Source organism: Neodiprion virginianus, chromosome 5 (assembly GCF_021901495.1).
Source record: "Neodiprion virginianus isolate iyNeoVirg1 chromosome 5, iyNeoVirg1.1, whole genome shotgun sequence".
Taxonomy (NCBI): Eukaryota; Metazoa; Arthropoda; class Insecta; order Hymenoptera; family Diprionidae; genus Neodiprion; species Neodiprion virginianus.
The window spans coordinates 19,076,802-19,089,278 of NC_060881.1; the positions used below are offsets into that span (position 1 = coordinate 19,076,802).

General features: G+C 40.9%; 1 protein-coding gene across 3 annotated transcripts in view; it reads left to right on the forward strand.

Annotated features, from left to right (window-relative positions):
- The window catches only part of LOC124306413 (uncharacterized), a 35,770-nt gene that overhangs the window by 18,634 nt on the left and 4,659 nt on the right, over positions 1-12,477 (forward strand). For all 3 annotated transcript variants that reach the window (XM_046767100.1, XM_046767101.1, XM_046767102.1), the window contains exons 2-4: positions 6,005-6,486; positions 9,117-11,931; positions 12,332-12,452. In XM_046767100.1, the coding sequence (XP_046623056.1) occupies positions 6,005-6,486; positions 9,117-11,931; positions 12,332-12,452 (3,418 nt within the window). The remainder of the gene's footprint in view (positions 1-6,004; positions 6,487-9,116; positions 11,932-12,331; positions 12,453-12,477) is intronic.

Here is a 12,477-nt window from a genome sequence, read left to right on the forward strand (position 1 = left end):
AACTCGATTAGGTGATTTTTCCCATAAATATCTTAAACTGATAATTCTTCACTGTCTTCTTCACTTCAACTAATTTTCCACTGTCGACAATTTTTCCATGTGTGTATAACTACTATGAGTTCCTGTTAGAAGAACAAATTGAAGTAAACGAGAAAAGGAGAAACTATATAATAAGATGAAAAATTGAACCAGAACGATATTGAACAATGACCATAAAAATGATAGAACGATTACGATGTAAAATGCTACATCGACATTGGAAAAAAAGAGTAACAAACATACTCAATGATGAAACAAACAGAATGACTACCATAATAACGAAGTCACCGCGTGCACTTTTTACGATAAAAATAAATTCTACGATAAACGAAGAGAAAATTGTACGGGAAAAATGAGCAAACAGTTCAAACACTACGATACACCGGTCAAGGCTCACACGTGCCATTACGATTAAATGATTACAATTATCATCGTTCGATGAAATCCCATACATTTTCATACAAATAACAAACATGCAAGAAGACAGCAGCGATAATTGATCAGTGTGACAGATGATGCGTTCTAATATAACGACCCTCGTAATTGCGTGCGTGATTCATATCATACGCACATAATCTGCATACACACAGTGAGCAGGATGAAAAAAGATAAATAGAAACATCAGACATCCTTATATCACGATTTCAGACCATTTGAAAAAACGAGGGTAAATGCATATCCGTTCGGTCTTTCTTTCGGGTTGATAATGGGCATGTGTGTCGAAGCTTTACGCAGTATGTAAGCTTATAACGATCCCCCCTTCCCCGTGAGCTTACCACCGCCAGAACGGCGCGGCAGATTCAACGAATGCACTGAGAAATGGAGACGCTATGTTATGGATTATGGATCTTTTATAGGGATATAACTTACGTATTTTCTGCAGTATTTACGTACTTTGATACATATTACGACGAATACAGATTCTTCCATTTCGGAGATTACAATTACAATATTATGGGATACTTGGGGAGTGTCTGAAAACTGGAAACATGAGGGTTAATATTATTGCAGAAATAGTCGTAACGGTAACTGGGCACAAAGGGTTTTCTGTTGATGAATTTATATTTTAAGAAGTAACGAATCGTTGTTACTAACTTCGAAATCAAAAATACAGGAAGGGACTGACAAATATCACGATTTGTATCCTTCAAAGAATCGTTCCTTTCTTCACAATTTTCGAGCTTCGTACTGGACTTTGTTATATCTCACGGACCTTGTATCGAGAACTGTTGAAATCAAGTATTTCAGATCCCAATCTGCCGGTATGTGCACGTAAAGACATTTCGAAAGCTTGGAAAAACTTCAAGTCAATTCATAACTTGAAGTGAAAAATTTAAATGATACTTCGTGATTTCATCAAATGAATTCAAATGACTTCACTGTAAGACCTTCAGTAAATGTAAATGATTTCGACGATCCGGCATGACGAGCAGAACAGGCTGCAAACCCGAGAGAGAAGAATGATAATGGTAATAGGGGTACAAGGATGATAAAAATATTGAATTCAATATAAAGATTCCCTGTGTGTCTAATAAAATGACTTGCGGAGGTGGTGGAGGACAAGGAGGGAGAGAACAGATGCCTTAATGGACGGCGTATGTGATGCCTGATGACGCACAATTATAAATATAATAGGATTATTACACCCGCATCAATAACGATGGCCGCCTTCGTAATCTTTGTAACTTTCGCTATTGCAATATTATATATATATATATAGACTGACGTTGTTGTAAGGTTCAGGAAAAGTGGGTGGATCGGAGGAGGGCGTCAGAAAGGAAAAAGAAATAATGAAGAAGAGAAAAAAGGTATAATGTCAGAAGAAGAAGAGGGAGTTGCTTTGTTATGCTCACACCGTATGATGACAGCAGGGAAATTTATTATCGTGTCTTCTATAGTATCCGTATACCTACACCTACACTTCGTGAAGTTGGCGCCGTTTCATTTTCCCTACCTTGGCGAGTGACGACTTTTTTTTTTTTTTGCTTGTCTGCAGAATGCAATACCTAATAGTTTCACGTACTACGGTCTTTTGGTTGCAAATTTAAAAACAACATGATTGAAAAAATTAAGCGTGAAATTCAGGGTTCTCCTTTTGAAAATTTGAGCATAGAAAAAAACAATGAATTGAAAAATGCTAAACTGAAACAGGCATTAGATTTGTTCTTAAGCTAATCGATGGTTTTTGTGAACCTGCATTTATCTCGTATCAAAAAAATAATGACAGTAAAATTACTATTTGCTCTAAACTGGAGTTTGATTTTTGAAAAACATGTTAAAAGAAACTTGCTGAGGTCATCGATCAAGTTGAGCATTATCATACTAATTTGACTCGTTTTCTGAAAATGATATCGAAAAGATATTGGTTGACTTTTTCTAAAACATACAAAACGTCAATTTCAAGACCTCCAAACAGCTTTAGGTACTTAAAATAATGGCTGCTGATCATGACCTTCTCAATCATCTACAAAATGAAAACAAAAACGTGCGTATCTGCTGTAGTTATACAATTTTTATTTTTCACAGTGACTATTTACAAAAGAAGACACCTGCAATGCTATATATCATATAACACGAGCGTAAATACCCAATGAGTATTATATAATAGTTAATATATATGGGTCGGTTGATATGCATATCTCTAGGTATAAACGTGCAGATAGTATGGGATGAAGTATTTGCGTGTTGTCAACTGAGTCTTTGCTGTTGAAGAGCACCGTATAATAATTTATGTTCACTGTTGCTCGCCTCCACCTCTACTTCCACCTCCACTTCCTCCTACTCATGCTAATGTAGTTAGTATATATTCTGTGTCGATAAGGCGACGGCGATACAACTGTAATGTCCCCTGCCCTTCCTCGTCAACTTCAACACGCGAACGAGTTTATACATACCTACTGAGTTGCTTACCGTGAATTACAAGAGTGCACAAGTTGTTTGCATAACACGTCATATTGTGCATGTTCGGTTTCAAGGAAATTACCCTCTCAGCATTCATGACGAAACACATGAAACGACTGAAATTCAAAAATATCTCTTTTAGCGTGGATTAGTAATAAATCCATTTCATTACCTATGATATTCGTTTGAACAATTCAATTCCTTGAAATTCTTCACCGATATTTTGTATACTCTGAGATCGGTAATAACAGCAACAGGAGAATAAATACTTCAAATTTGCTTGGATTTGAACTTTGTAAACTGTAATGGTACTTAAGAGTGGAATGTTGGAGTAACCGTGGTAGAAACGATTGGAAAACACAGGAAAAAGCTCGACTACTTGTATTGGAGAGCACGTAAATCGCTCGTCACCAAGCAGTGTAAACTTACAGAAGAATCTGAATTCTCGCGTCTCGGATCAAGAGATTATATCTAACAATGAGACTTTCTACGAATGTCGGAGACGCCGAGACCCTGATGTGGGTTTTCAACAGTGAGCCCCAACTATGACATAAATGTCAACTAGCCGTGAGACAAAAGATGATCAGATACGAATAGCGAAAAGTTGAGAAAAAGGGGGATAGTAACAACAATCAACATCGCCATACAGTGCGCGTGTTGATTCAGAATATAAATAATCGAATGGATCTTCCGTGTGTCGGGTGATTAAAAACAGAGAAAACTATTGCTGTTAGGCTTATATGTCTCTATTTTATCACAACGAAGAGTGCTGCAGAACACGAGACAGAGTAGAGAGGGAAAATGGATCGGATCAGGTATAATCCTGTCCGTTGTAAAAGAATTCAAGTTATTCAAAGTCGGAATAAATTAGTCTACCTCACTTTTCTCAATGGCTGGATCGTAAACAGCCCCGGTATATCTCTCTCATTTCTCACTTCGTGGCTGCCCGTGCCTCCTTCTCCTTTTTTTTCTTCTTCTTCTTCGTCATCTTCTTCCTCTTCTTCTTCTTCTTCTTCTTCTTCTCGCCGCCCCCCTCCGTTCTCCTCCTAGGCGTGCGCAGGTCGAGAAAACCGCGCGCCTCGCGATGAAAACTGCGACGAAGCGACGACGTTGGGCTGCTAGGCGCTAGGCTCGCTCATGTCCTGGGCCCCTGGCGACTGTCGCCAGTCGCGGCGCCGCCAAAACGCTACTACCCGCTATTTTTAGTACTAGCTATTTATAAGAATTGGCAAAATTGCCCAACGAGACCGCGCACGCTGGTGAATCCTGCCTGGCTGTCTCCCCGCCTCCACCTTGTGGCCGAAGGCCTTTCGGATTCAAAATCCCACGTCGTTACGCGTTGAATAACTTCTCCAAAGACGAGCAGCAGGTACCATATAATAGACAAATTACTTCGTTGTATACTCAACATTTTATGTATACGCACACAGATGCAACCGGTTATCGTGAAACATTCGTAAGCGAACAAAATTTCTAGCGTGAAATATGTCACACTTCATCTTTTAACGTTTTAACATTCTGTTTGACAGTCGGTAAAATGGGTCGCGTAATTATCCGTATTTTTCGCCCTAGATCGTTCAGCGCTGGAAAAATCTTCGGAAGTTTTAAACTGTGTAAATCACAATGCTCGTTTCAAATTCTAGTCAATCAACGCTTACTTTTAGTCAAGTGAGTAAGATTCTGTGGTTTTTCTTAAAAAACAAGTCGGTGAAAGAATCGTTGATTATCGGTAACGATTATCAAGCGTTATGATTTTTGAATACCTACTCATATTACCCAGAAAATCTTGAAACTGTTTCGGCACCGCTGAACGGACTTGAATGGGGGCCATCGGTAGCTTCGTTTTCGTGCTTACCGAGAGTAGTGTGCGTCGGTAGAGCAGATTTCTCTTCCGACAAAACTCATGCAATATTAACCTGTATATTAAGGTAATCGTGAAATTTTATTCGAAGGCTATCATTATTTTAGGAAGCGAATTTGTTATCGTTCGATATTTAAAAATAAACACCCACCGTTCACGTTTATAACTGTAATAAAATGCATGTTTACCAATCTCTGCAAAACGTATGTTATTCGATTTTATGCACGTATTTTATACCCTGTGATGACACACAGATTACCATTCACATGGATTACCACCTTTGGATTTTGTTTCTCGTAGTTGCAGTCAGAGTTACAATTTTCATCCACATCCATTAAGTGGATATCAGGAATATATAACAATGGATGTAACCAAAGCTCTATACAACGAATATGTACATTAATTTCCATTTTCCTTAAAACTATCATATAACTATTGTAATTTCTCAGAATACGATTGACATCCAGACATTAGTGTGCAGCCTACTTCCTGTGCGATAAATCACTTCTAGCATCATGAACCGTCAACTATTCTATCTTGCTTCCTCATAGTGAGCACAGAGGTTAAATAATCTCCGATGTGTCTTAATTCTCTAAACCGCATGCGTATCTATATTATATATGATCTGTCGCACATGCAAAATGAACACTACCGTAAGTATTCTTCGTAGATAGTAGCAGCTTATTACCTGATAACTTGAAACCATTCCAAAGTCACGATACTCTGTCCCCTTATCTAACATAGTAGTCCATACTACGTTACACCTAGAGGGTTCTGTTAGTTATTTCGAGGTCACCTCTGTCATGCATATACTCAACTCTTATTTGAATTACTTCTTTTCTAGCTGTATACTATGTTTTCATGACTGAAAACGAAACTAAATCAACATTGTGGGCTGACGAATTATTGTCATTTTACCCGACCGTAACCGTTAGAAGCTGTAAGACGTAGCAAAACTTCACTATCTCTTGTTGTATTCCTTTCCTGCAGTGAGCCTTCCTCTCCTCAATGGTACGCAATGATTTTCTTTTCTGTGTATGGATGATGAATACTTTTACGTAAGAAGATAAGAATGATCATAATGTCTGTGTCTGCTCGTTAACATTTGTCAGAAGTATACGGAATCGTGATTTATTGAAAAAGAATAGTATGTTCTAACAGTGATTCTAATGGAGCTGTTTCTTCCATGTTTTGTTGTTACAGAGACTCATACTGTGGCAATGACAGACTCGCAGTTGAATAACAACAACAACAATAATAATAACAACAACAACAACGATGGCGAACCTAAATACTTGCACAAGAAATTCAAGAAGATGGCGACGACAGAGGCGACGCCGGTGGAATCCAAGCGAGAAACAACCTCGGATAGCCGGATCCCTGGTAATCGTAGGGAGAAAGATGGTGGTGAGGATTCAGCGAAGGAACCAGCAGCGAAGACTGAGGCCGCCCCCGAGCCCGAGGGGGAAGCCAACGAAGGCAGGAAGAGTGGATACGTATGCCCGTACTGCAAATTGTCCTGTGCCAAACCCAGCGTACTACAGAAACACATTAGGGCTCATACTAATGAGAGACCCTATCCATGCGTTCCCTGCGGGTTCGCGTTCAAGACCAGATCGAACCTCTATAAACACTGCAGATCTCGAGCCCATGCTCTTAAAATGGAAGGAGGAGACTCTAGCAAGGTTAGTGTGGTCTAACTCAAATACATACTCATATATACTGTTATACCAGGTATCTTCGTTGAGAGTTATCGCTAAACCTTGATAAATCGAAATGACCTTAAAAGACTTCATCTGTCTTAAGGCGAATCAAAGTTACTTTCATTCCAAGTGTACAATTCCTAGTTAAAAAATTTTGGAATATGATCTTTCGCTTTTAATCAGGTACGTGCAATTTGTCAGAAGTTCTCTAAATAAGCTGACAGTTATGGGAAAAATGAAATTCCGGTAACGTTCTTACAATTAAGTTGAAGTCATTTCAAACTTCTCAACTCACTAGATGGTATATGCGGTCATTTTTCATCTGCGGCGATACGAAGTCATTAAAAACCGTGAAACCTTATAAAGATACAGAGTCGATTTAATAACGTGTCGGTGAATCCATGTCAAGTCTTGTCGATTAACTCCCCTGAAGTCAGTTGAAACTATTCAATATATTCGTTACGAATTCTATACAGTAACGTCAAGTGATGTGAAAGCCGTTCACAAAATTTCCTGTCCGTTGATGAAGATGATCCAACTAGCAAAAAACTTATGTTGGCTAGTTTCGATTATTGAATGAGTCAATGTTAAAATTGTATGATTTTTTTGCACAAGCAAACCTGCATTTCACGAGAATTGACCTTTTTAAAATCCGCGTGTGGAAAAGTTTTCAGGTTGTATGTTTCAGTAATTTTTAATGAGGTAGTCATTCACTTTATCGTTTAAACTTATGTGAAATTACTTATGGTCGTTCGATGTTACTTCAAATCACGCAAACGTTTAAATTGCGTCGCGTTAACTATTTTCAAACCCGGTGAATTCCTTCGAAGTTTCCAAGTGTTTGTGACTTAGTCATTCTCTGTCGCAGAGTTCAGAATTCTTTGAAATGGGGGAAAAAACATGCTGTCGTTTAGTGTTCAGTAAATTTAATTCCACAAACAGGAGAAATATTTCCCAACATACTATAGCTTCAACCACAACTATAATTGTCACTACGCTGTTGAGTAAAATAAGGTTTCGACTCTGTATTTCTATACCGACGATACCTTTTTGATCTATTGTATGAATATTTACGTCTCTTCATTACTGTATACAGAGACAGGGCAATCCAAAATATTGGTACTGATCGTTGTAAACTTTGTCTAAAGGAAAGTCGATATTGTCGGCATTACGATATGACCTTTGTACTTATATTGTAGGGCAATTTTGTTTTCTAGTGTTTTTTATGCACAGTGAAAGCGGATATTATACACAGAAACCATTACAGTTGGCCACACTATACAAAGACTCAATTTCGAAGTGTTAATTCAACTATATCGTTGTAGTATGTGTAGTAATTACACAATGCGCTATAATTGCGTGTATTATACCACGTTGACGGCGAAGTTTGATACGATTACACCCACTTCTCTCGTTGAACGGAAACTATTATAAGAAACCACAGGAAAGTCGTTGAAACACGTCCCACAGTTTCTGGAATTCAACGAGTAAACGGCGTCCAGTTGAAACTGTATGTTAAAATCCGAATGAAGCTGTTGTCTCTCTGCGCAAAATGCAAGCAAACATCCGGAAGCTAAATTCTTACTAGTGACGTGTGACTTGCGAATTTCCTTTTTCTGTAATGAGATAGGCATCGCTTGAATCTGTGACGCTGGTTTGCTAAACACTTATCCTTAACGGTCACCCATCAACTACATGCGCTCGATTGGAGTGTATACCGATACTGGTATCAATCGCGCCTCAGCAAACGCTGGCAGAGTGTGCCATCAGCAATAGTCTCGATCTCCCGAATCCGCTGTACCATGATTAAGGCTATCCGTAGGTACGACTACTGATGTCAGATTACAGCCATAGCCGTATCACGATAGTTAAAAATGGCCCTAAGGCTCGAAAAAGGAGAAAAACAGTCTGTATGATGGTTCAATTTGGCCACACTCATTGCTAGTAAATTTCCTAGATTTTTAAAAGTAACTGATCCCAACAGTAAGCATCTATTATGCTTTCCATTTTAACGAAAATTATGTTCTGTGTACATTAATACGTAAATCTCCAGCTTCCAATCTCTCCCGCGAAAAGATTTCTAATTGCGATTAGGTTTCAGGGAACAAAAATATCAGACAAGTAGTATCGACGTCTACTGATATCCAAATGATAGTGTAGTATCCATCGATATAAACACTAATTGAGCACAGGTGTTTGGCGAGTGTCAGTCAAGATATAAAATCCTATATTGAGCCTGCAAAGCCAGAGCGTCACTGATACCCACAACCATTCTGGGAATATACTTTATCTTTGCTATTACAAAATGGATTATACCAACAGAATTACTAATATAACAACTCGTACCAACATTGACTCATTCTCGCTAATGGGGTAGCGATAATACACCTACAGATTAGAACCTGAAGAATGAATTATACGAGAAATTCCGTTTTCGATATAAACTTCGCAACATTCAGCGAACACGTATGTATTCTCTGATTTCCAGTCTATCACCGTTTAAAACTAGAGTAATGAATTTTCAAATAGAGTATTTCGGCAAAAGAACTATAGTAGGGTAGACGATTTTGATCTAAATATCAAATTCTTTTGATCAAACAATCTTTTCACAGGTTTCAGAAGATTCTGACATAAGCTTGTCGGATAGCGCGAGTAACGGAACAGGAACACCACCTCCGCCACCGTCGTCGACGCCAAGTTCAGTGTTGAGCGTGAAGACAGTGAAAACGGGTAAAATTTACAAGCCAAAATTTCACACGGCCTTAAACAGTGTGAGCCACGATGTAGAAGCGTCATCGGTTTCGTCGAACTCCTCGACGAATTCGTCGACGAACTCGAAGCCGAACGCTGAACAGCTGCAGGAGCACATAGACAAAATAATAACAGCCAATCAGGCAATCGTGGAGGCGGTAGACCCACTACTTCACAAGCTGATGCAAAGGCAGCAGAGTTTGGTGGAACCAAAGTACACTGAGCAACCGTTAAATCTCTCATCGGCGGAAGAAAACTTGACGAGGAAGCGGTGCTACAGCGAAAGTTTCGCCCACGAGAAGGATGGTAAGCAGCCGCAGAATCATCACCACCAGCAGCAGCAGCAGCAGCAAGAAGCATCGATAATAAAGGAGCTTCTCTTGAAGTCTAAGGCGCATCAGAACTGCGATGGTGTGGATGGTGAAAACTTTGTCTGCCCGTCGTGTAAAATTTCTTATACTAGCGCCGACAACCTTGACGCCCACAGGCGGTACTACTGCAAAGGATCGCCTAGCCCGAGGCGACCCGAATTTCAGCTTGACCTCGACAGAAAAGACCCGGAGTTCGAGATGAAACCCGACTACTACAACACCCTCCAGCCACTCCCGTCGCCGGGTCCACTTCTTGGTAACACGAGATTAGTCGACCCCTACGTACCGCCAACGAAACAGAGATCTGAATCCGCGCCAACGACACTGAGGTCGCTGGAGGAACTGTCCAAGTATCCGAGACCAAACTCGCTCCAGATGTTCGGTGGCGAAGTGAGGATACTCAACGACACCGGAGAGACGAAAACGATGAGGATAGAACCCCGTCAAACGAATTCACCTGGTGAACAGCACTCGGTTAACGGCAAGTGCGCAACTTCGGAGACTTCCTCGATAGTGGTTAGGTCTGGACTTCACTCCGGCGGAACCATGGTTCACAAACCGCCCGGCACTCCAGCCAGCACAACGAACGGTTCCATATCCCTGCCAAATACACCGAAGATATTGGCACCTATCATACCCAACATATCAACTCCTAACATAGCGCCGACGATATCCTGTTATAGTTACTTAGAGCAGAACCTCAACCCCCTAACGAACATCACGGCCTACAATCCGCTAACCTTGCCGCAGGCTGGTATAGCTAGCATTTTGCACGGCGGTAAGATCATACCTTACGTACCTGGCATGCCTGGTCCTCACACTTTGTCCGGAACACCTTCGGTCGACATATCCGCCAACGTACCCAGTGCTGAGGCCGAGTACAAGGTGATTCCCGGTATCCCCGGACTCCACGTCGTTACTCAACCCCTGGATCTCGCCAGTCCCGTCAAAATTCATACACCCAACATTCCGGGTATACCTGGACCGCATTCCAACATGCAAATGCCGTCACCCGCTCAGCCGTTGGACCTCGCCAGTCCAGCCAAGGAGCTTAAACTCTGCTTCAAGGCTCCGAGTAGTGATAATTTGCGGTCCGGTTTGATGAGCCCAAAAGTTCCTAATCTCAAGATTGAATCTACCCCGGATAAATTCAGGTCCAGAGTGCCCAGCGGCGATACGCATAGATCGGAGCATGATCGTTACAACTTGAAATCTGGGATCAAGTACAGTAAGAGTAGTACTGAGAGCCCGAGGGAGAGGAAGGAATTTTCGTTTGAAAAAAGTCCGTGCAAGACGGAAAAGACTTTCACATATCCAAACGACGCTGATAGTATGCAGAAGCTTAGATACTCGCCGAAAAATCTTACCGAAAGTAGAAAGAGGCCAAGTAGCTGGGCCAGTGCGGAATTTGAACAGGGCCGATCGTCCTCCGCCGAGTCTGTGAGACAGAGTCCCGTGGTTTTCAAATACGAAACGGTGCCCCATGAAAACGGCCGTACGAAATTAGCGGCGTTACAGTTGCCGGGAAATGTTCAACAGGATGTTAAGACAAGGACGTTGCAAATGGAAAATTGTGGAGCGATGAACGGAATAAAGTCAAAACACGAGTTTCAAAATGCTCCGGTTATAACTGTTAATCTAGATTCTTCCAATACAGAAGTGCCAAGTAAACCTTCACATGGTGATTTATTAGCTATTAGTCGTGAAAGTAAACCAGCGGACAGTCTGCACTCACCAAGTATCAGCAACGAAGAGGCAACCGGAGTTGAAGAGAGTAACACCAACAATAAATTTCTGAGGCCGACTTCGCTGCCTCTTAAGCCTGGTACCTTTACCCCAAAACGACACCACGGTATAACGCCAACGGCGAACACGTTGCCTCTGATAAGCCCGGAAACACCGAGGCCGAGGAAATCGTACGGTCAACTGTATTTGAACGGACATGCGTACACCTACCTCGGGCTGAAATGTTCGACTCGGGTATTTTACTGCACATTAAACAGGCCTCAGCCGATGTACGTTACTCAACAACACAGCCTGTCTATGTACTCGAACTGGAAAATATGCAAGGAGGCACCACTCGACCTCGACTTGGCCCATTACGACTCGAGACGCCGGCCCATGAGCTACACCACGGCCTCGAAGAAACACGACGATATTTTAACGCATTCCTCGCAAAGACCTACAACCCCTGCAAGCTCGGACAACAACTCCGAAAATGATACTCAGGAAAAAGCTAAACGGGTCAAGATATTCGACGGCGGTTTCGAGAGCAACGAAGATTACATATACGTCAGAGGAAGAGGTGAGCACAGTAGGCATATTCTTTCATTCATAGGCGGTAGTCTTTCGTTATCAGTCTAACGATTTGATGAAATTTTATGAAAAAACATTTCATTTCCTAATCGGGATGCTGTGTGCTTCTTATCTGTAAGTAGACATATAATGCGTCCTAATGGTAATTTTTATTTATTTTCTTTTTATTTTCCATTGTCCTGTAAATTGATTATTCATTTTACTCCGTCAAAGTAAACAAAGATATAGCCAATTTTCGGAGCTAGTTTAAAATTGTCGAAAAATGTTATTAACGTATCATTGACGAAGGTTTTAGCGATCGTTAGGTCCGAGCGCCGATTATGCAAACGTTCCGTGTTTCTGTTCTAAATTCTCTAACTCCTATAATTTTGTCTTAAATATGATTCAAGGCCGAGGAAGGTACGTCTGTGAAGAATGTGGCATCAGATGCAAGAAACCATCGATGCTGAAGAAACATATCAGAACGCATACCGATGTCAGACCATATACCTGCAAGCACTGCACTTTTAGGTAAATGAAACATGTCATCATATGG